Genomic DNA, 26,329 nt, shown 5'->3' with positions numbered 1-26,329 from the left:
CAATACATATAAATGGTCTAAATATATAATTGGTGAAGTAGCTGTTGCTGTTATTGAGAGGATTTGAATAAGCAAAAAAAAAAAAAAAAAAGAATAGCAGATAGTGAAGCTCTTCCTGCTGCCTTTGACCCAACGTAAGTAAACACATCTTTTGTTATGCATCTAAGTAAGCAATAATGAAAATAGATAAAGTTATAAATTACACAACTTGTTAATACATGCATTATTATTAGTATCTTACACTGTCTCCCAAAAGCCATCCTTCATCAATATCTCCAATGGCAAAGCGATCGGCTACTAACAACCAAACGAGCAAGATGGGCTGAATGGCCTCCTCTCGTTTGTAAAATTTCTTATGTTCTTATCACAATTTGCACCAAAAGAAACTGCCATTTGTACTCCGAAGGTATTGAATGACAGCATCTAACTCAGACATTTTGGCATCTAAGATGGCTTGACTATTACCTGAGTTAAAACCTTCCCTGCATATGTACAGATGCACATTCACAGCAGGGAACAACATTGATAATTGAAATCCATCTATGACAAATTTATTGATCTAATAAAACCATACAGATTACAAAATGAAGCACATGTCATTTTTTGATTTGAATTTTGGTGTTATTTTAATATAATATTTATACTATATTTTTTTTACTATTGAAACTTAATGTTAGTTCAGTGTGCACAGTAAATCCAAGATGGACTTCCAGGTTAATAATAAGCTGATTTTTACATAGTAAAAGGCTTTTTTAATGTTTTATTTTTTTTAAGTTTTTGTTTAAAATATATTCAAGTTAGGTTAAAACTGATTAATACAATCCATTTAGATAGTTATCTTCCTTCATGACAATCGGTATTTTGATATTACGTCTGTATGTGCTGCATCAAATGGATTTGACAGGTCCCTAAATACTCTTTCCCTTCAATTTTCAATGCCATATGGGCAGCCAGCTAGTTGTATGAGCGACATGGTATGTACTGAAACAGGACTTGCAGCTGCTGTCTGGCTGTCACAAATTTCAGTCAAAATTTCAGTCAAAACTGAGCAACGAGAAGCAGGCACATCCATCACATTAAGAGCACTCCTGGACTGTAAGTTTTATTTATATTTTCTATTTACTACACTTGTTTTTCCTTTTTGAATAGTTGAGAGTAGAGTCGTGTCTTAGTTACAAAGTACAGAAATTAGGATTTTATGAGTTATGGTGCAGGTTGCACGTGTTACTAAAATGTGATGCCTGGTCAGGTACATATATGAAGAAGGTTTTTAGTTGTGAAAAGGTAAATTATTTCAAGATTTGATTAAAAACTGTTTAGTACTTGCAGTTTACTTTATTAAAACTTATGTGTTTCAAAGAATGTTTAAAAAGATCTAGAAGCACTTCATCCAGTGCGTATTTCTAGTGATTTCTATCATTACAAATATTAACATTCAAATGAAAAAATAATGTAAGTATTTTTGTACACTAGGTATTTAGTACATATTTTACTGAAGCACTACAACCCCCCACCCCCCAGTGTTTTGGCATACTATACCCTGCTACATACATGGCAGGGGCACCATTTAGAGTTGCTACGTATAACGATTTAGTAATACAATAACTTTTGTTTACGTAATATGCATTATACAAATCAAAAGATCGAATTTTGCATGTGAGTGACATTTAATGTGGGATTTATAAAATTCACATATTGTCAAATGGTGAATGCCACCCGACGAACCTTTGAAGGTTTAAAACTACCTTCAAATTCCTGGCTAGGGAATGAGCCTTCGAACACAGCCCAAATTATTTTCTATGTCATTTTTGATACTTTGGATACTATGTCATATTGTCGCACGACAAATCGCAAAAAATAGGATTCAGTGTTACCCTGGTGTCACCTGTGGTGTGAAAGATAATTATTAAAAGTATAGGTTCTATTCATTTTGTCGCATTGTGTCTGCCGTGTAGCAGCCTTTACACACTGTATTATTAATGAGAGACAGATTAGCCGTTTACTTACTGATAAATCGGACATACCAAAACACACTGAATAATACCAAGAAGGCTCAAAAGGTGTGGCCTGGTTATAGGCTAGCTCTAGCAGTTCAATTTCAGTTGCAAATTAAAGTCTAATACAGTCAAGCCTATCATATCTGATCCTGTAAGATACGATACCCTCTATTCACCGATGGACCTCTTTCTTGCATGTGTCATTTACACAAGCTGATATCAATTGCATGGTACAGATGGAAACTGATCAATGCATATTTTATTATGGGTCTAAAACAGTAAATTCAGCTTTTAGCAGGACAGAACGGATTCAGTTGCATAAAAAAAGTAAATGCTGCGTTTGGGAACTGCTGTTTTACATTGCAGTGTAAGAAAGAAGATGGTTCTTTGCTTATCAGCAAGGTTCAGTGTAGCGAAGCGGTTTGAAGGTAAAGATGTGTTTTCATTAATATAGGTTTAAACCAGCATTCCAGAAAATTTAATACAAATTAAAAAGGACAAAGCTGTCCCCTCTACCTCAAGCCAAGCAGCAAGGCTGCAATATAGCATGGAGGATATGCAGACAAGGACAGAAATGAAATGCAACGGACAACAGACTGACTGCTTGATTTAATGATGTTGTTAATAAATGAAACACCACTATTAGAAGGCAAGCTGGGCAGTTCGTGACATTTTGAAAAACATGTGGGTCACTTCACCACCAGGGGAAGGTGAAATCTGGGCAAGACAAACATTGACTGACCAGCTGGAAACGGACTAAAAAAAGTCTCTTAATTTCACGGCAGAATCACATTTTTAATAAATGTGTGCCTAATGGAAACCCAGCATTAAATAGGTCATTGAATCCTTATTTCTACATTTTTTTGTGGATTTTCACTTGTATATTCATTATTTAGTAGCTAAGGTTGCCACCTTTAAGCATGTCAATGTCTGTTTAGTTTACTACAAAAAATCATTTTGAAAAACAATAAAACTACAGACTGCTAATATAGAGCTGCTGACAAGTCTGAATCAGTTATCACTGTCTGGTTGTGTATTGCTTTGTCATCACATACTGATTGAATGACACTCAGATCCACTATTCTGAGGCCCAGTTTGGTTTCCCCTAAAAGTTTTGTCTGTACGAGTGTTCCATACAACTTCAAAATTTGTGATTTTGAGAATCTCCCACAAAACGCAACACAATGTTCACGTTCAGCTGCAGTGTAGTTTTCTGGTGTGTGTGTGTGTGTGTCAGCTTTTGCAATGCCTACTAGCAAATGACAAATTAAATATGGAGCCTTCCAATTTCTGCATTGACTCACCTCGCTAACCTCATTCAAATAACTGCCTCCGAGGAGTTCTGCTGTGTTTTTGGAGTTCTGCTGAAAATGGAAAGGCAGCCAATCATTCACAACACATGCTCAGCAGGAGTGCTGACATACAATACGTATTGAGAGGACTTCACGAAGTACAGGTGCTTGTTAATAAACAGGAACCCTGCTGTCTACCCTTCAACAAGCCTGTAATGTTACAGAAACTCAAAGCAGGTAAGAAAGAATAAACACAGTTGCAGCTCACAGTCATGCAAGGTAACTTATTATGTATAACACTACTACAAGTGGCTATAAAGAAACAAGGTTATTAGAGGCTAGTCATTTTATACATTGTATGTAAGGGGAGATGTGTAAAAAGGCAATTCTGAAAAGCTTTTATCCTGGTCTTCATCACAGCATGGAATATTTAATTCTACAGACACAGAACTGTGCCATTTCAGGTATCTCCTGTCCTCTCCAGCTTGATCTATTACAGATATGTAATTTCATCTCTAACCACCTAGTCTCAATACAACCCCCACTACAGCTGCAAATACAACATTGTAGCTATTAGTATTATGACAAAGAAAACACTCATGACCCACATCCATCATATGCACATGCAAAATACTGTGTGACATACAGTACCAACAGGCAGGGTGTCTCCTCATATCTGCATATTCTGTTACTGTGACTAACTTGTGCTACCTAATCAAGTTTCATCAACACCACAGTTCACATATTTGTCCAAACTGCAACTGTTTCATGGCCTTGGGACAAATTCCTCTATTAAATAAAATTGTGCATTATCTACTACAAAGTTACAGACTGTTAAACAGAAAATTGCCAATATTAAAAGCAACTACTGTAGATACATTTTACTAGTTTCTCTTAGCATTGCTATAGTTATGGATATACTTGCTCCTTTTCAATGTTTTAAGAACCCCAGTCAAATATGTATTCTAAAAGCTGAGTGACTTATTACGGTATTTTGTGAGCCCCTAAAAAAAAAGTGTAAAAGAGGAGGAAGTCTAATTATAAACAGGAAATCTGTGTTTTTGTGAATGAAAACAAAGCCCTGTGTCACAACAAAGTGCATTCAAAACACCAGTGGCCATTTCCCATGGGTGTACATTAAAGTTACATGGTTACAACATTGTGAAACAAATAGTACCAGAGATGTTTGCCCCAGAAAATACATTTTGTGGATACATAGAAACAGGAGTGATCCAGGATGCTTAATTAAATACATGACTTGCCATTTACACAGTAGACAGTGTGAATGTAACAATACTGGGTCTACAGCATCTGTAACACATTTAGGGGTAGATGTACTAAAGTGTTGCGTCTGTCGCAATAGTCGCAAACGAGTCAGAAGTCTAGGGTGAAATGTACTAAACATGCACAATGCTGTTAGCGACTTTTTAGGGAATGCTTTGTGGCACCAGTTTTTCTTTGCGGTTCAACCTTAGATGAATATGTAATTATGGGCGTTCCTGCATAAATTCGCAAAAAGGGAGTGGAGATGAGGGTTCTCAAATATTATAATGATATGTACTAAAGCAGCCAACAATTGCAACACTTACAATTGCATCAATCTGTTAAGAACTTCTGAAAGCATCTTTTAAACTGTCACAATTGTTGCTGGCATTTCCCAGTCTACTTTTTCTCATGCATTGCCAGTTGTGCTCAATGCATTTTTGAGGCGAACACCCAACTACCTAATTTTCACTAAAGTCAGGGTGTACTTAAGCCTTGAAAAACAAATTTCTATGACATTTCTGGTTTTCCCAACGTGTTGGGAACACATGTGCCACTAACCTTCCAGCTCATTTGAATATCTTATAGGACCATGATCTATTGTGTGTTAATTGTCTAGGCTACTAAGTAGGCCAAGTTAGAGGGCTCCCGAGTGGCGCATCCATTAAAGGCGCTCCTCGCAGGATGTGCCCTATAGCCTGGAGATCGCAGGTTCGAATCCAGGCTATGTCACAGCCGACCGTGACCGGGAGTTCCTAGGGGGCGGCGCACAATTGGCTGAGCGCTGCCCGGGCTAGGGAGGGCTTAGGTCAGCAGGGGAATCCACGGCTCACCGCGCATCAGCGACCCCTATGGCCGATAGGGCGCCTGTGGTTCTGCAGTGGAGCCGCCAGATCTGTGTTGTCCTCCGGCACTATAGGTCTGGTGGCATTGCTGTGGATCTGCAGTGCGAAAAATGACGGCTTGGCAGGAGCACGTTTCGGAGGACGCGTGTTCCAGCCGCCGTTTCCCGAGTCAGCGGGGGGGTTGCGAGCGGTGAGCCGAGGATACAGATAATAATTGGGCATACTAAATTGGGGAGAAAACCGGGGTAAAAAAATTGGCGACGACTAAATTTATAAAAAATAAATAAAAATAGGCCAAGTTAAAAATAATAATAAAAAAAAATATTAGTGTACAATGCAGCAGCAGGATTTATTTTGTTTTAGCGGTAGGCTAAAGTAAAAAGAAGGTGCGCTAGGTATTCATTTGATTTTACCACCGTACAGTATACTGTATAGTCCTACTGCCAGCCACTGACCTCTGTAGCTCCATCAAAGTGATTGTTGGCCTCTCTGTGGCTTCTCTCACAAGTCTCCTTCTTGTTTGAGCGCAGAGTTTTGAGGGAAGGCCTTTTCTTGGCAGTGCCTGGGTGGTGTGATGCAGCTTCCACTTCCTGATTATTGATCCAACTGTGCTCATTGGGATATCCAAACACTTGGATATTATTTTGTACCCTTTCCCTAATCTATGCATTTGTATTACTTTATCTCTAACTTCTGTAGAATGCTCTTTGGTCTTCATTTTCCTTCAGATTCACAGCTTGACCAATGATCCTTCAACAGTGGGGGTTTTATCCAGAAAATGTGACAGCAACTTTAATGGTTCACAGGTGGTTCTTAAAAATATTTCCCAGCATAAAACCAATGTCACCTTACAATGATTGATTTTGAGTTTCAGTGTTTTAAAATAAAATATAAAACAGAACGAAATTTCAATGTACCAATTGTAATTCAGTAATATGAGAGAATTGGTCAGGGGTCTAAATACTTTTGCAAGGCACTGTATATATATATATTAAATAGGTAAAATGAAGACAGAACAGAATGCATTGTACAGATGAAGTTTACATTTAACAAAAACAATGTTATTTTGATTCTTGCACCCTTGCATGTATAGACGTTATCCTTCGGGCACCCTCTGCTGCAGCACACCACAACTCAACAGCTGCTATTTTATTTAAAAAAAATTCGCACATCTCTCGCTAGAGATCTCGATGAGATGACGCTAATAATATTTAAATTTGTATATTGCGGCTTTCTTCATTAACATATTTCTTCTTAGTCGTTACGACAAAATGTGCACTTTGCGAACTGTCGTTACGAAAATGCAAACTGCGGTATGTTTGCACTGCGACTGGCCCATCTTAGTACATCTACCCCTTAAAGTTTGAATACCTTGAACTCCTTGGAGAAGAAGATCCACTCCACTTCTGTAGAAAGAGAAGGCTCCCTCATAGTCCTGTTCAGCTTCTTTCTGCAGAGCCAGCTTTATCACCTCGTCCGCCTTATCTAGGTAGTCTTTCTTCCCCGTTTTGGTCTTCAGGCTGCTAGGGAAGAGTGCCCCCCTGCTGCCTCCCTCTGCACCATTCCTGCTCATCTCCGGATCATGACCGACAGACTCCTTTCCTGCAGGTTCGGGAGATGGGCCACCCAGACCACCCAGCAGCTTGTTTGGAGAGTCCCTAGCTGAGGCCATTCCATCATCAAGCTCAGCAAGAGAGTCTGTGTCCACTGGCAAAGATATCAGATCACCGTCACTCGAGAGGCCTGGAAAATTATATTACATTAGATTTCTGTTCCTGTGTTCTTTTGAACCCTTTGTGATGAGCTTTACCTTCAGAAAAAAGTTATCACCAAAGTACAGTTTCTGACATAAAAGGAGTTTCATGCATACTAGTTGTGGTTATGGGTGAAATCATAAGCAGCATATTTCCATGATGGTTGACTGAACGGCGAACTCTAGCTGGTCGGACTGCATGACAGTGGTTCACAAGACTGAAGCATGTTGAGAAAAATTAATTGAAGTAAGAAACAGCCTTTACTATATACTGTCCATGTTTAAAATAAATCTTTAATATACCAGAGTTGGAACATCTTACCTTGCAGTTGTTTAATGCATTTAAGAAAATGAAGAGTTACATATGGTGAATTTCATTTTAAAACAAGGCACTAATTAGAAAATTGATTTTAAAGTCTTGTTTATCACTTCTTTACTTTAATCTTCAACACCTTTAGAGATGGGTCGTAACATTAATACATTATTGAAACAGTAACAGTGAGTGTGACCAAACACAAAGCTTCCTAAGCCAAGAACACAAGAAGTAAAATGGATAAGTGAAAAATATGTGCAGCTTTGAGAACAATGTGGCAACACTGATGACAGTAAGTGCACTCATTTAAACATACTTTAAAATCTTGATATATGGTTTGTTTCAACGCATTTGTAATCGATTGAGAAATATTTTTGAGAATGAAGATAGAACAGACAAAAAGCCATGAAAAAAATGCTGCTTCTAAAATCCTGTACAAAATCTTTATTTTATCACTGCGCCAAATTGATTAATCTTGGATTATATCAATAATGCAATGTAATGTGCTTATAGTTAGCTCATTTGGTTAAATATGCACTTTTTTGGTATCCCTCTCACTTTTTTTACTCTGCGTTAATGTGTACAGCATGGTTCACTGCTGTGAAAAAGAGCTACTGCTGTAATACTGCATAATCTATTCAGTACATATTATCTATAATGCGAGAACTCAAGGGCACAACATGTCAGATATCTGCATTACAGCAATCAGATCATGTATTTAGTAGCACCATCTAGTGCACAGCAGAGAATGCAAAATTACAGGAAACCTGTTTAAGAAGGGGCAGATCTATGGAGCACCATTTGTACCAAAACTATCTAGCCGTTAGTTTGTCAATTTGTTTGTCAATTCATGAATTTGTCAATTTGTTTGTCAATTTGTGAATTGGTCAATTTGTCCAGCAATTTGTCTGTAAATTTGTCAATTCATACAGTAATTCATAAACGTATTTGTTATAATTAGTTAATTAATTTGTCAATTAATTAATACGAAAGGCTGTATGGACGTGCAAATTTCCAATCAACCAGACAAACTTCCCAACAAACAGATCAATCAATCAATCAAAATCCAGCCTTACTCAAAACTGCTTCAGCCAATAATATTTAGAAGGGCGTTTCAAAAGATATTCTATCTAGGGCAGCAGTGTGGAGTAGTGGTTAGTGCTCTGGACTCTTGACCGGAGGGTTGTGGGTTCAATCCCCAGTGGGGGACACTGCTGTTGTACCCTTGAGCAAGGTACTTTACCTAGATTACTCCAGTAAAAACCCAACTGTATAAATGGGGAATTGTATATAAAAATAATGTGATATCTGTATAATGTGAAATAATGTATAATGTGATATCTTGTAACAATTGTAAGTCGCCCTGGATAAGGGCGTCTGCTAATAAATAATAATAATAATAATTTAATAAAATACTCGACTGATTTTCAATAGAGGCTTCCGTCTCACTGCACGCAAAACATTGTGGTATATAGAGACTTAGGCAAAAAAATTCTGTGGAGGGTCAATGCAGATGTATGAAATGTTGCTGGTTTTCACCATGATAGGACTTGCGGGAAGGGACTTTTTTTTATTAAATTGGAACCCTGAGTCTCCAGGGAAAATTGGGAGGTTAGGCAAGTATGGGTCACAGCCAGATCATATGCTTGACCTTGGAAGGGTGAACACCCTTTCTGCCTTCCTGTTAAAAATGTTCTGCCGGTTCCAAGGGTCATCACTCAACCCCCTACTATTGCCGAGATATTAATGGTTGAAACATGGAAACACAGTTGAAACCATAACTAGCAGCATTATTGAGCCGCTACAATAGACACTTGTATGATCTATCCTATATTACACATGTCTATGCTAGGCAGCTAGAACTCTACAATCCAAAACAAGTATTGCTGTTCAGAAGCTGTATTCGTTAACCAAACTCTTTGAACAACAATAGTGTCAAAGGGTTAAAGAAAAGCAAACTTTTTGTTGAAGATTGAGAGAAATGCTTCAGCAAGGAACCTGTCTCTGGTCAAAATCACCTCTGCTAAAATTATATTCTTGCACAGGGCAAGTACTACAAGACAGAGGCAGAGACCTGTGAGGAAAATCACCTCAGGTAGTTACTGTGACTTTCTCTATAATCTGAGTGGGCACTGACTATCCCTATGGTACACAGGTTTATTTTTCACATCTCCCTACAGGAAAGTATGCATTAAGGGCAAGCATGCTGGCTGTTTCTGAAAACCCTGCCTGACAGTCGCTGACATTCAAATCCACCTTCCCCTGAATGTGTCAGCAATGTAAAATAAGTTGTTTGACCAGATGACAGACTGAAGTATCTTTTCTAATGGAGAACTGTATGCTAAACAGTAGCAGTAACCTTGATGGCACTGACTGAGAAAGAGATACACAAAACCTTTCTATAATAGAAAGATCAAGATCATTTATTTAGATAGCCGCTTGAGACACTGTGGGAGGGATAAACTGAATTATCATCAACTACAATGTCACAAAACAAGACTGAAATCCGTTATTCAACAGATTTTAATATTGAGGGAAATAAGCACCTTGAAAAGAAAACAGTTTAAAGAGATGTTGCAGACAGTAACCATCAAGAGATCAAACAAAGAAAAGAAATTTACTGAAATATAGCTTTACAGCCATTTAACCTTGTTCTTAGGGACAGTACAATTAAGCAGCACCAACTTTTTTGGGTTGGTTTGTACAAACATTGATGTATGTATTTATGAGTCAGTTTATCTTGATGCATTTACAGTATGCAGTTTAGCACGCTTAGGTCTGGTCTGTACTTGTCTGAATGAGCTCCAAGCAAATCAGGGGGTGCAGTGCATTAAGCATGTTGCTGGCCTTTCCTATGGGTCAGAGCGCAACAAAAAAACATAGGCCTTCAAAACCACACAACCCATCTCACATATTCTGTAAATATTATTGAATACATTAATAAATGCACATAAGCAATGCTGTAAAGACTGGTTATGACATTTTCAAAAAAAAAAAAATTCTAGCTAAGGACTGCCAAGGACAACACTACATTAAATACAGATCATGGCATTTTTCTTGACCGCCTTCAGAAGTATGCTGGTATCTCTGGAACCTGTCTCTCCTGGATGTCCTCTTACCTATCCAGACATATGCAGTCTGTTTTCTATGCTGGACGCAGTGGCGTTGCAAACCCATTCATTTGTGGTGTCCCCCAAGGATCTGTTCTTGGGCCCCTTCTCTTCAATATCTACATGCTTCCCTTGGGTCAACCTCATCCGCCAACACAGCCTCATGTTTCACTCCTAAGCTGTCGACACCCAGCTCTACTTAAAACTCGACCCTGGAAGCCCCTCTGCCATAGTCCGGCTCTCGGCTTGCATTCAAGACATCGACAGCTGAACACTAGCAAATCTGAACTCCTTCTAGTAGGATCTAAAACTTAAGAATCTAAATATAGCTGCCCTGAACCTTGGAAACTGTCTGGTCTTGCCTTCCCCCACAGTATGAAGCCTTTGTGTACTTTTTGACAGCAACCTCTCCTTTGATGCCCACATCTCCTCTGTGGTCAAATCTTCCTTCTACCATCTTCAAAACATCTCTAAAGTCCGTCCCTACCTTTCCCTCCCGGATGCGGAGATACTTTGTCATGGATTTGTCTCCTCTTGACTCGACTACTGCAACTCTCTATATGGTAGTCTCCCGGCATGCACCATAAACCGACTGCAGCTATTCCAGAATGCCGCTGCCAGGATCCTTACCAGATGTAAAAAATGTGATCACCTCACCCCCTATCTTGCCCAGGTGCACTGGCTACCTGTAAAGTTCAGGATTATTTTCAAAACTCTCCTGCTCACCTACAATGCCCTTCATCACACAGGTCCCGTGTACCTCCTCACCCTGCTGAGCTGCTATGTCCCTGCCCGCAAGCTGAGGTCCTCCGACTCTAGCCTGCTTGTTATCCTCAAGCAAAAGTGCACCACACTTGGAGAACGCTCGTTTAGCTTCATGGCTCCGACTCTTTCGAACTCTCCCAGCTTTGGTGCGTGATGCTCCCACCATCGCTCAATCAACTCTTAAGACCCATCTGTTCTCTCTTGCTTTCCATTCTCTTTAAGCCTGATATCTGCTATTAGCTGCTTTGTTGATGCTACTATTTCATGTATTATGTTACTATCATGTATTATGTACTTTCCACTGTATTTAATGTATTATGCTTTTTTTTTTTTGCTTTTTTACTGTATAGCATGTATTATGCATTTCTCTGTATTTAAAGTATTATGGATTTTCTTGTTACTGCATCTTGTAAAGCGCTTTGTGATGGTGGTCCACTATGAAAGGTGCTAAAATAATGATTGATTGATTGATTGATTTAAATATTATACTACTCCTAGCAGTCATAATTCAGGAAACTCATTTTTGGGTAACACAGAAAACAAATGCTCCATGCAATCATTGGTAATAAATTGATCATATTTAGGGTACCACTGCACCCTGAGTAGTCTGAGTGAGGTTACCAGGCAACAAATTCAGCAGTACTGCTTATATTTTTTTTCCTAGAAAAATGAGAACATTTTGGGGTGCCATTCAGCACATCAATGCTTGTCCTAGTGGCTGACTGATCCCAAAACACGGTCTGGCTGGCTACTAAAGGATCCCGGTGGCTCAGAAAATGTTGAAGTGTTATGTTATTTAAAAGCACCTAATAAAAAAAAACAATTCAAAAGCAATATTATAAATAAAAAATGCCTAGAGAATGTAGTTTTATGTTGGCTTCAGCAGACAAAATTGACATTTTATATACTAAACATTTACAGTATATACAGTAACAGTACATATTTAAGAGGGATTCTGAATCATTGACTTCACTTAACAAACATTTCCCCCCTAATACTTGAGTAAGGAGGACAGTAGTTAAACAAGAAATAATAGTAGGACTAAAGAAAAGATGTAAACTTAATTTAACCAATATTGAAGAACAAGCTATGACTGAGTTGTTAAATGATGATGATATAATGATAAGACCAGCAGATAAAGGCTCAGGAATAGTGATAATGAACACAGATGACTATATGAAATCTGTAGAATGTGAATTAAATAATACACATACATATGAAGAAGTTAAAAGCAATAAGATCAATAAATCGGTAAAAGAGGTTAAGGAAATTGCGGAGAGACTTTACAATAAAGGAATTATATCAAAAGAATTTTAAAAAAATACATGCAGCCACATAATGCAAGAACAGGCCTAGCAAGAGGAAATCCTAAAATGCACAAAGAAAATCACCCTATGCGAATGATAGTCAGTACAATTGATAATCCAACACACATAATAGCTGAAATAGCAGAAAAACAACTTAGGTCGCACGTTGAGAAATTACCAAGCTATGTTAGATACAACACAATTTTTAAAAAGACTTGAATCAATAAAACACAACCTTCCAGAGAATACAATTTTATTTTGCATGGATGTAAAATCCTTGTACCCAAGTGTCCCTCATAAAGAAACTTTAGAAGTTTGTCAAAAAGCACTAGATAATAGACTAGATAAATCAATACCTACATCAGAGGTACTGAACATGATCAACATAGTTTTAGAAAACAGTTATTTTACATTTGTTGATAAGAATTACAAACAAAACAATGGTACCGCAATAGGATCTAAATTAGGAATGCATTTTGCCAGTACATACATGGGGAAATGGGAAGAACAATTACTTAGAAAATCGGAAAGAGAACCTTTAGAATACATTCGGTTTGTAGGTGATATTTTTGGGGTTTGGACACATGGAGAAGAATCTCTTTTCCAGTTTCATAAAATGGCAAATGAAATACACAGTAATATTAAGGTGGACCTTCGATGAACAAGGAAAGAAATATAATTTTTAGATACCATAGTAAAACTTGAAGAAGGTTCAATTGAGACTGACCTCTTCTGTAAACCTACTGACATGCACCAGTATTTACACATGTCCTCTGCACATCCGATACACACTAAAAGGGCAATCCCAAAGGGTCTAGGAATAAGAATACGAAGAATATGCTCAAAAGAAAGTGACTATGTAAAACAAAGAAATGTATTAAAAACAAATCTTAAAAAAAGAGGATACAAAGAAAGAATTATAGAGACGGAGTTAAGAAAAGTGGATAAACTAAAAAGAGATGATCTACTAGATTATAAAAATAGAGATGAAAAGGTCAAAAGAGTCCCATTTATAATGACTTACTCTAAACTTTTGCCCAATATTTCTAAAATAGTTTGGAAACACTTGCAGATTCTACATAATTCAGAAAAATTTAAAAAAAAGTATTTCTTAAGGCCCCAGTTGTAGCATTCAAAAGAGAAGCTAATTTAGGTGATATTTTAGTTCACAGTAAACATAAAGGAATAATTGACAAAATAGGTTCTACGAACATGTGCACTAGTAGATGTAAAGTGTGTAAATACATAGACAAAAGTAAAAATATAATTAAACATAAGAACACCACATATCCACTAAAAACTAATACCTACTGTAAAAATAGCAATGTTGTTTATGGAATAGCCTGTGAAAAATGTGATGAAATCAAATATGTTGGAGAGACTGGAACTACTTTATATAAAATAATTCAGAACCACCTTTCATTAATTAGAAATAAAAAAATGAATGAACCAATAGTACAGCACTTCACCAGTCAGGGACATAAATGATGTAAAGTTTGCAGTATTAGAACAGCTCAAATTAGACAATGCGACATATAGAAGAATAAAAGAAAGTAAATGGATAAATAGACTGAACACGATTATGCCAGCGGGACTCAACAGAAAAGAATGAACTAATTAACTCCAATAAATATATAACATTTAAATAAATAAACAAAATTCATTCAAAAGTTGTGCATACTGATGCGCTGAGGAGGCCAAATCTAGACTGATCCTCAGAGCCAGCATTGCATGATATAATAAAAATATAAGTTTATATAAAGTAGTGTTAATTAGAATTAATACAGATTCAAAGATAGAAGTAAAAATGATGTCACAATATATAGAACACCATTACATCATGTAAGAATAAATCATGGATTTGAATGTAAACAATAACAAGTAGTTGTCATGCCGTCAAAAACCTATAAATACCTCCAATGTTTTGATTCAAACACAGGCTCCCTTGAGAAAGATATGTACAACATATCGAAACGTTGGGCAGCTGGCTCTTTGAGCTAAAATATATATATATATGTAAATACACAGTATATATATATATATATATATATATATATATATATATATATATATATATATATATATATATATATATATATATATATATATATATATATATGTGTGTGTGTGTATACAAAATTACAGGGGACATAAATTACACCCCTCTTAAAAACTGCAGTATGAGGAATTTTTTCAGAAGTAAAACCCAGTGTCTAAAAAGGAAGATTTTTGAGTGGCTCGTAAGCATGGTAAATAATGATCTGAGCAGAAACAACAATACATAGAATAATTGTGATACACTGTACACGACACTATCCAACAGTTGCACTGTTTGTTCGTGGCATTTCATTTTAAATTTCTTCAAAAAATTGCTACAAAAGAAGCAGTGGATTTGCAGCATTTACCAGGAACTCAGGCTATTTAATCAAATTCTCTTTATTTCCAATTCTCTTTTGTTCTTTGTCTTTCTTGTATTTGTATCCTTATTCTACAGATGAAAAGATTATGTAGAAGATGCACAAGCTGTCTAGGACAGGTGTATTAGGAATTAATCAACCTTGAGAAACGGGAACTGGATTTGCAGGGCAGCATCATTCATTCCATTATTGTTTTATTATAATCTGGATCTTCCTGTGTAAACCTTTTTCCTATTTACTGCACAGAACTTTGACAGGATTGCATTTTATTTATTTTTTCTTTGTTTGTGTAAAGGTTTTACCAGGTGAGCACCCTTAAGATGAAAAGCTTTTTTCTGCAAAAGGGTCATTACAGAAAAGCAACAGCAGATCACGCTGGCACTTTCTATCAAAATTGATGTTAATGTTCTCAAATTCTATAATTATACTTTTATATACAGTATCAGGGCCACCATCATGCAAACCCATGCCACAAATGTATTACTGCACATGTTAATAATCAGAGGTAGGGTATTTCACAAACATAATTTGATTCATATATTAGGTTAGTACATACAAAATAAATACATTTTAAAAACCAAATGTATTTTGGGCTCCATTTTCTTCATACAATGTACAATAAGGTGCTGGAATTTATCTTCATTCCTCAGAGGCGGCTACTCTATAAAGTGTACACTTAGTTTTTCAAAATATAGATTTGGTTTGTAATTCATTTTTAATTATCCTTTTGTACACAAATAAAAATAAACATTTACAAAGCCCTTCCTCCTGAACTACATACTAGCATAGATAATGAGTCTTCCTGTCATTACAACACTACCACTTTTCCTTAGGAATCACAGCAATAATAACAATATCAATAATAATTCATACACTCAGCCCTCCGATTCCCATGCTAACAACCTAGTACATTTGTAATGTTTAGTGTTCTACGTGTCTAACGTTCAATAATAATACGATTTTAGAATACAGGCATGTCTTACCTGTATCATGTCTCCTAACATGCTTATAAACAAGACAACATCCAAGATATAATATTCATTAAAATAACTGGTATAATTATAAATATAATTTGAAGCTCTATTTATGTTTTATTTTTTTTGACAATTAGCCATGTATTATGTTACTTTTTAAAAATAATAAATATGTTTGTAGTACTGTACAGTCAAGACATTATTATTATTATTATTATTATTATTATTATTATTATTATTATTATTATTATTATTATTATTATTATTTATTTCTTAGCAGACGCCCTTATCTAGGGCGACTTACAATTGAATTTATGTAATGGAACTTACCTCCATATTCTGATTGACTGGTAAATGTCAAATCATCAATGCCACTTAAATCTTTCTGAACTAAAAAAAAAAAAAAAAAGACAAAGGTCAATGGTATATTTAAATATATCATTGCATCAATATACAAATAGTTAAAAATCAAACTCATTGCATATACAGTATAGTTAATCTTAGTCACACATAATATTGAAAATGTTAAATGAATGAATAAAAAATGGACTACATAATATTATATATAACAATGCATAGGCATGCGTAGTCAGTCTTTTATAATAGATAATTTAGTCACCATAAAACCGCTATTGTTTACCATTCAGATTTACAATGTAATTTAAATAAATACATAAATAAAATGTAAAAAAAATGCTTAATTGCTTAAAATGTGTATTGCTTATTGGTGAACATTAAACATTAATCTTCCTAGCATACACTTAGTAATGCATGAAACCTATAAAACAGACAAACCTGGAATCACCAGACATCTAAACTGCAGGAAGCAGGAGAATTAACAAATACTTGCAAAATATTCTCCTATACAATGCTTTAATATGATTACATGTTACAAAGTGACAATTGTTTTGGCGACTGTAAATGTGTTAATTATGCCTATTTAGCAAATTAAGTGCCTGATCACTTAAAATTGAGTTTGATGACCTGTATTTGAATTGCAAGTGACTACGTTAATTAAAAAGATTGCATCTACTGTTAAAATGATAAAAATGATAAAATAAAAAGACGCTATTAGAATTAAAGAAATGTTACTTAAAACGATGACCAAAATTGCAACATTCTGGTGCAGTTTTCATTGGGTAAAATACATTTCTTTTTTAGAAAATATAGGATGCAGGATCAATGATAGTCTGTCATATACAGTCATCTCTAATATCTGCCCATGATTTTAACAAGACATTACAAAGGTCTGGCAATACTGCCATCAAGTGGTGATAGCAGTGAATAGAAAAAAATAAATAAATAATGTTACACAATAGACTATTATTACACAGAGTGTTGGTCGTTATCTGTACCATACTAAAAAGGCCTTTTCTTGTTTTATGTCTCTGATACTCTCCAAACTAACAAAAGAGAGACCGCTTTATTGTTTGTTGTTTTTCTGTAACTTGAATACGTCTAGCTAGGGTTGAAACAATCGATTCTTGTGATACCAATGAGGATTTGTTGTCTTGATTATTAATTATACTGAAAGATCCTTAGTGGTAATCATCAAAAGGCAAAAATGATTATTTGACTGCTACCAAGATGTTTTGTTCTTCTCTCTTCCTGTAGACAACTGATTTGTCCATAAAGACATGCTGGGTGAGGTTGTTAAGTGCCACATAATTAAACTGTGTATCATTAACTGCAAAACTATATATTTATGTATTTATAAATTCAATTGGACATGGAAATGACTTTTTCATTCAGGCCCTTCTTCAATGTGGGAGAGAACAGTGGCCTGTCTATTTAAAAAAGCCAACAAGAAAAGTTTGCATTTGAGACAAAGAACTACCAATTAGGGAGAAACATGTAGCTGCTGGGAGTCAAGACATGATTACAAATAATTGTGATATGATGACCTTGACTGTATTATACATGTGAAATTCACTGATTTCAGTAATATTTAAATTAATCTGTGAGAACTGTCTGCATTTCACTGTGGAAGTAAACTTCACAAAATACACCGGGGTCATCTATTTCAAAAACGAAATGTAACGCAATCAAAGGGGTATGTCATAGCAGATCAAATGGTTTGTAAACTTGGAGTAAAACTGACATTTGAAAAAGACAATCATTGACATATCCAGAGGTTAAAAATAATTTGGCACTGAAATGGTTAATGTACCAACTATAAAGAGCCTATGTTGAGTATGTAGTCTGTACTTTGGCCAGAGTTTAAAGCAACACAGGAATGACAGGGTTCATTTTCACTTCACAACACTGGTAATGGCTATAGCTGTGTAGCACTAAGATATTAAGACAATAACTCAGTGTCCTGTCTCTATGCAGCCATAACGTCAAAAGTCAAATGACCTTAATATGACAACTGAAAAGGGTTACTTTTTTCTTGTATGAAACCCACAGTCTAACTTGACCAAGAGAATCACAGACTATACCTGTATATCAAGTATGAACCCAATATCTCAAAGAGTAATGTCTCTATCATCTGGGGATGCTAAATTATATATCGGCCTTCACAGCACTCAATTTCCTATATGCTGCATGAAATGTAATCAAAGCAAAACCACTGCCGTCTTCCATACAACTACATTGCTTTGTATAGTTGCAACTAAATAAACTTGTGTAGTTTGGAACAATTCTGAAATAAGATATTTCATCGACTGCCTTGTCACACTTGGTGTAACTCTGCGTGAAATTGTCCCCTAGCAACCAGGGAGGTGGGTGGAGACTTCGCCTCAAAACATAAAAACACTGAAGCAAAATAATAGAGTCTGGCCAGTCAGTGTACATAAAAATGGAGGCCCATGACAGGTAAAATGTATGTAATTATTTAACTACTTTAAAAGAGTTACTGTCTACCATAGAAACTGTATTACATTGCTATATATAACAACATTGCTGTGGCCTGATACAAGGTAATAATGGAACTTTCTAGTCAATAAAGCATTATTTGAACAAGAGGTTCCATTATTACTGACGAACAAGCCACAATAATACCATTACTACTATTATAACTGGTTTGTCTGAAATAACCATTGCAGTCCAATGAAAAAGTTATTTTTTGAGAGTAGGGCTTGAGTGTCCATGTGAAGTATTTCATAAGAAAGCAATGATTTTAGAACATAATTAGTGTAATCTCAGTCATGCTTTATTTCTCCTTCTGTTACTGAGTAATAATAGAATGACTGACCCATATAGAAAACAATGGGAGAGTAGTGTCTGGTTGTTGTACAATATCTGATTAAAAATCGTGTGTAATTGCTAATTTACTGTTCAACTACATGCAATAAAAGGAAGAGCAAACTACAGGTAGTGAACAAAAAAAATGGAAACACCTGGGTAAATGAGGGACACCAAGTATATTGAACGCAAGGGCTTCCACACAGGTGTGGTTCATGCATTAATTAAGCAAATAACATCCCAGCATGCTTAGGGTCATGTATAAAAATGCTGGACAGGTCTGGTTGCCTATAATTATGGCTAGCATGGCTGCAAGAGGAGACCTCAGTGACTTTGAAAGAGGGGTGATTGTTGGGGCGCGTTTGGCAGGAGCTTCAGTGACCAAGACAGCTCAACTTGCTGATGTTTCACGAGCAACGGTGTCTAAGGTGATGTCGGCATGGAACTCCGAGGGAAAGACATCATCAGCAAACGGCAACAGTGGGCGGCATACTCCAGGATCGTGATATCAGTGCATTAATTTGAAGTGCAAGGTAAAACAGGCGAGCAACTGCAGATTAATTGACTGCAAATTTCAACCTAGGGCGTGAGCAGCCAGTTTCATCAAAAACGGTCCACGAGAACTCCACAGAGCGGGATACCATATTATTATTTTATTATTATTATTATTATTTATTTCTTAGCAGACGCCCTTATCCAGGGCGACTTACAATTGTTACAAGATTTCACATTATTATTTTTTTACATACAATTACCCATTTATACAGTTGGGTTTTTACTGGAGCAATCTAGGTAAAGTACCTTGCTCAAGGGTACAGCAGCAGTGTCCCCCACTGGGGATTGAACCCACGACCCTCCGGTCAAGAGTCCAGAGCCCTAACCACTACTCCACACTGCTGCCCCATAGTGGCCCAACGCCCTATTAAGTGACTTTACATTGGTGTTTCCATTTTTGTGTTCACTACCTGTATTTCTATAATGCTAACAAACCTTCTGAACTGCAGTCTGATAAACTGTCTGCAAGAAAGTCAAAAAAGGGCTCAGCAGGGCCAATCAACTCCGAGCCGTCATGAAACTCTCCATCCTGAAACACAAAGATCACACACATTAGCACGTAACACTAACCACAATCAGCAGCTACTAATGGTGCAGCTTGCTGGGGACTCACAATAAAATTAAGTCTAGAGGATTGAGCTTGGCAGTGTTTAAAATAAACATTAGTTAATTTAATTACAAACCCAAACTTTTGATGGCTATGTTTTGCACACCCAGTGATTAATCAAGTGAAACACAAAAACATTTCAAGTGATCATCTCTGGGTCTCAACAGGCAAATGCTTTACACAGCCTACATGGTGTTTGGAAATATTTCTACTCAGTGTGTCTTTGATCTGCTTCTATCTGCTTCCAGTGGGTTTATACTGATGATACTGTACTCACCAGAGCTGAAGACAGGCAGTCAGCCCAAGAGATCTCTCTGCTATGCTCAACTTGGCTACAACCCAAGCATTACATTTTATAGGACCTCATGGAGCTTAAGCAACAAAGAAAATGGGGTTGTAACAATTTAGGGGCTGTATTAAAAGTGTGCACTTGTGTTTTGGGGTTGGGCTTATACACTAGTTATAGGCAAGAGCTTGTATGCAGGACTATTTTAGAATTGAAGACAAATTAAAAAGTGGAAATCTATTTAGAAATCCAATTACAATCTTTAATGTGGCCATTTATCCATGAGGCCCATCATATATAAAAATGCTGATTTAAAATAACATCTTGGCCCCCACAGCTTGCATTTGCACTTATCCTCAGCTCTGGGGGCTATTATACACAAATACAGATGCATAAGCTTAAACATGCATCCAAAATAACAGAATTTTCTCTGAAAACCACATGGAACAGCTTGCTTGGGATTTGCAAGAGGATTTTGTGTGAGCTTGGAAGTTTTGCAGTTTGGTAGTTTTTACAGGAAACATTACCAGTATTTTATTTTATACAAAAGTTGTGATGCGTCCATTTGGCACAATAAAATAATCTTAACTTTTACTTTTTATGAGCAACTATATTTACTCCCACATACCCGGGCTAATCGTTAATCAAAGTAATTGGTTAATCAAAACAATAATGCCTGCACATGTTTTAATTGTAAAGTACCTGCTTGCATGATTCCAATTTTTTTTTCAAACAACATTACTGCTTTCCTGTTTCCTGCCCTTTTGAACACCACCCCCCACCCCACCCCACCCCATCCCCAATACAGGTTTAACTAAAACAACCACAGTATTTTAGATCAAAATTGCCTGGGCATTTTAAGTGGCAGGTATATCAAAAACTGTATAGGTTGAAATGACACATCAGAAATATTTTTTGTACCTTGAAAAAGTCTTCAAATTGCTTGCTGTTAAAGAGAGCAGGGATGTTGGCAGAGAATTGGAGCAGATCTTCAGAGCACTGTCGCCTCTCCTCAATCGCAGTCTCATCAAAGCGGCCTGCAGCGGCACAACACGGCCTTGACCTTAAACTGTACTGAAGCCTTCGTGTTTATCATTTGCCATCTGAACTAGAATCTACAATCACATTTTCATGTTTTGTATTCTTCTGACAAACAAAAACTAGCATTTCAATTTCACGTCTTTAAACCCAACGGTTTTCAAGAAACACACCTTTGAAGATTGGGGGTAAGTGGGTGAAAAACCTTGTAGGTGCAAACAGTTTCTCAGCTATAATCTGGTTTAAGACCCAAAGTTGGGCACAGACCTCTGAACAATGTTTCCATGAAAAAACACAGGGGGGGGGGCGGGGTTCTCCCCAGGCCTTTTCAGCTGGGCGGGCCGGCCGGCAAAGTGGCTGTCACCGCCCGGCTGACAAAAACCCGATCTGTCCGTCTTGCAGATGCTACTGTGCCTTTAACAATAAGGATTCATTGTGCTTCTAGCAGACAGACCACCTGAGCGTGGCTGAGTGAAAAAAAAAAATCTTGGAACCACATGACAGCTGTGTTACGTCTTGACACAACATTTAACCAATCAGAGAGTTGAAGGGGCGGGTTTTCTGTGTAAGCACTTTGAGAAGCTAAAACGTTAAATTGACTGCTAAAAAATAACCGATTATTTTCAAAGCAAAAATAGTGACAATGAATGCAGGGTTTTCACAATAAGCCGGCGATCGGCGCAATCCATCGCCTATACTATATTTGAGCTACTTTATTAAAAATATTACGATTAATTTCGGGTATTATCATTCAGTCCATTTTTTGTCGTATTATTGTACTGTAAGGTGATATAGTACATAATAGCTATACATATGCACAAAAAAAGCGTATTCCTTTTGTTAACTAAAATGCATTTTAATAAATAATATTGTAAGCAAATTTAAAAAATAATATGAATAGTCCAGTACGTTAATGCATTACTGTATTCAGACAAGAGACATGCAAGATATCTTACCAAAAACTTTGGCTTTGGCAAAGGGTGGAAAGAGTTCTGATTGCCTATATAGATTTTTATGAATCTGCCAAAGGTCCTTGTGCAGCTTCTTAAAGTCACTATATCTCTTCCAGACAATTATCTGAAATAGAAAGAAAAGACATGATTATTATTATTTATTTCTTAGTAGACGCCCTTATCCAGGGCAACTTACAATTGTTACAAGATATCACATTATACACATTATACAGATATCACATTATTTTTTACATACAATTACCCATGTATACAGTTGGGTTTTTACTGGAGCAATATAGGTAAAGTACGTACAGCAGCACTGCCCCCCACCTGGGACTGAACCCATGACCCTCCGGTCAAGAGTCCAGAGCCCTAACCACTACTCCACACTGCTGCTGATGATCAGGCCTGACCAGCTTCTGATTCAGGAGTTCCAAGTGCACCTCTTTTTTACAGCTTTTGGCTGCATACTTTGACTACGCATGTCCTAAACCTGCAGAAAGCATGGTCTTGCAGTGACTGTTGAAGGAAACACTGATGATGTAACATTGGGACACATTGCTGCACGATGTAATGAATGCAGAGATTGTGTTACAAAGCTGCAGCATTTTATCTCCTTCGAAGGTCAGGTCCAACGCCAGTTAAAAGGAGTGTTGAAGCAGCTTTGAAATATTTGTAGTAGAGTACAAGAACCAAAAAAACAACCCCCGTTGACGTACAGTACTGTGCTAATCACCTCGGTGGTCATCTATTCAGGAGTCAAGTTCTTGCCTTGGCTCTATGAGTTTACTGTACCTTAATTACTTTGTGTTTTTATTTTTCTCTAATTAACCAACGGTATGTTAATTATACAGTGCTCCCTCATTATAAGGCTCTCGGTTATAAGGCGCCTCAGATATAACGCTCCTACAGAATGTTCCCCAATTCCCTATACTAGTGATTCATGCAATATTACTACAGTAAATACAGTACCGGTGATGTTCAAACTGTAAACAACTTCTCAGTCTAACTTCTGTTTCAGTCACTCCCTTTTGATACAGTATCTGAACTGAAGAAAAGCTGCGCTGGCACTTTATAACACAGACATCTTATTCAGCATTCATTTTATAACGAAATAAATATCACGCCTATTACGTGGTTATCTTTCCTAATGCGTTTACTTTTTTGTTGCGAGAGGAGCTGCAGCTTTCTCCTGGAGATAAAACGCTTCAGCTCCGATCCGGCAACCAAACCTGGGAGCAGCCCATTCACTCTTTCCCTCTCCCGACCCTCTCTCCTTCTTGCACTTGGTTTGCTTGTCTGTCGCTTCGAACTGAACTCCCGACCGCCGTTTAGCCAGGCTATTTATAGTTTAGAAACTGCTAATTAAAATGATCCACGAGTGGGAATGTTACCTGTTTTGTAAAAAATATAGCATTGATTACATGGTGCTTCATCCATGGTTAATTCATGGCAAGTACTTTACTATATGTGCATTATAGAGAGGGTGTTATTTTATTTTGTATTTTAGTCAGATGTGTGTTATGTGTCCCGTGGATTTTAATTTATTTAAGAACAGGGGTAAGTGAACACAAAATAAGTAGTATTATACAACAAACCGTTTTTCCTATTCAACACATGAGAGTAAACATTTGTTTTTACAAGATTTTGTAATCTATCTTGCATTCACATACCCAACGACTGAATGACCTGGTGAAATCGTGCTGTTCCAAAGTATGCTGCGTTCCTAAGCAAATGCGTATCTTGATCAAAAAGTTATTCTTTTTGAAAAATTTTTGTTTAACATAGGTTTAAACATTCGCATCCATACTGTACATTGTACTTCTTAAATGCACGCACACAATGCTATATTATTTGAATGTTCATGGTTTTACAGAACATTTTTTTTAACCTTTAAGAACTGTCCTTTTCTTATCAGCGCTCATGAACATGTATTTGAGATATGTTGAGGACTCCACTGGTAAATAAAAAGTACAAGTACTTAACGTGTAGTGCATGATAATGTACTGTTTATCTCTTATGTGGGTTTGTAATGTAGTTTGCTTGTGAATTAGTTGTCTTTCCAGGACTTGTCATTGTAAAGTGTGTCTAATTTATATTTTAAATGAATGTATTAAATAAATAAATATGCAAGACTTAATATCTAGGATACATTTTAGTATGATACAGATCTGATGAAGTCAAATTTCCCTGCGCTGACTTTCCAGTTTATATGAAGATGGATAACAAGCAAAAACACTCAGTTGTAAAGGATTTTCTGGGATATGTACAGCCTCACTCTAATAATTAATAAATCCACCACAAATCCTATAGCACATGGGTTTCTATCTTCTTTGGCTGCTCAGTCACAAGGATCTCGGTCACAAGGATATTATTACTGCTGACTGCAATCGTTCTATGGTTGTTTTGCTTTAGAGAAATGGACACTTCTTACAGTACATGTACATCTCACAGTAGTTTTTTTCTTTTGACAGAATAGTCAGTAACTAGCCTAATAAATGATAGAATGATGATACTAATGGTCTTTTTGGTGTTACTTTTCAATTGAACAGATTGATTTGAATTCAATAGAACAGAACTTTGATTGTAAACTTCTGTCTCCTACTTGGCTCAAAACCAATGCAAGCTTTAAAGCTCTGATCCTCGAAGATCTGTTTACAACCACAAATCTAATCTCATCCTGCTTGAGCCTCCATCTAACCGATAAGCAGATACTGTTTTGTAGTTTAATTTTACGATTAAATAACACATTATACAATCAGACATGAAAACATAGCAAAAGGGTGATTCCAAATAAATTGCCACATTTTTACATTCTGGGTCAACCCCCATTTTAAAAATGGAGACCCTTCTGCATGGATTGCATCTATCTGTACATCTCACTCATGGTGAATACCAGAAGTGTCTTGATTTTGCACCACAGCAAATCTTCACCAAACTTGTATCCTACACGCCTAGCTTCCTAGATATTAGCAAAATCAACAATTTATTTTTTGTACATTTTTGTCTCTCAGTGTCGAACAATTGAAATTAGGTTATTTTAGTTTTACTACATAATCTACCATTAGCGGCTGGTTTCACAGAATAAGCATTAATCTTTAGCTAAAGTAAAATCCAAGACTTGTGCTAAACGGGGTCCATGAAACAAGCTCTGAGTCTTTTATAGTCAAGGATGATCTTGTATATTTTACATCAGATTTTTATGTCTGGATATACTTTGTGTTTACAGCTCACTGGCTCAAATAGATAGTGTGATGAAGTGTGGGGCATTGTGGTCGAGGGCCGTTATTTTGGGCCACGGATTATGCGCAGTCTGTACCCGTTTTAAGGAAATGTAGTCCTGCCGGTCTGGCTAGTAGGACTTCAATACCCAGGAGGCCACGGGACCGATGGGCAGCCATTTTAGATGGCATAATTATAAAATAGGTGATTGTGTAATTGATTCAACAGCTGCCTTCAATTAAACAATTGGGAGCCTTTTAAAAAGGGCCAGGTCAACCTGTTGGTTGAGAAGAGTTTGAGAGTGAGCTGTGTGAAGGAAACAAGAAGGTAGGACTTAAGAGTCCTGGTGTTTTGGAGCCGGTAAGCAGCTTAGCTGCCCGGACTGTTAGTTAGGGATACTTACTTGTGTAGTTAATAATCCATAAAGGAGTTAGGCTTTTCACCTT

The 26,329-nt window shown here is 36.7% G+C and overlaps 1 protein-coding gene across 6 annotated transcripts in view; it reads right to left on the bottom strand.

The window, feature by feature from the left end:
- Positions 1–26,329, bottom strand: part of LOC117410913 (ribosomal protein S6 kinase delta-1-like) — a 154,601-nt gene that overhangs the window by 118,783 nt on the left and 9,489 nt on the right. For 5 of the 6 annotated variants that reach the window (XR_009328866.1, XR_009328867.1, XR_009328868.1 and 2 more), the window contains exons 3-7: positions 22,665–22,785; positions 21,592–21,707; positions 20,213–20,306; positions 16,367–16,426; positions 6,769–7,140 (exon numbers count right to left, since the gene is read on the bottom strand). Coding sequence is in view for 3 of the 6 variants with exons in the window: in XM_059025314.1 (XP_058881297.1) it covers positions 6,769–7,140; positions 16,367–16,426; positions 20,213–20,306; positions 21,592–21,707; positions 22,665–22,785 (763 nt within the window). In the remaining 3 variants the exon portion in view is untranslated. The remainder of the gene's footprint in view (positions 1–6,768; positions 7,141–16,366; positions 16,427–20,212; positions 20,307–21,591; positions 21,708–22,664; positions 22,786–26,329) is intronic. The other variant, XM_059025315.1, reaches the window with a different exon arrangement.

The sequence above is a fragment of the Acipenser ruthenus genome, chromosome 6 (assembly GCF_902713425.1).
Source record: "Acipenser ruthenus chromosome 6, fAciRut3.2 maternal haplotype, whole genome shotgun sequence".
Lineage (NCBI taxonomy): Eukaryota > Metazoa > Chordata > Actinopteri > Acipenseriformes > Acipenseridae > Acipenser > Acipenser ruthenus.
This window is presented reverse-complemented; position numbering and strand designations above follow the sequence as displayed.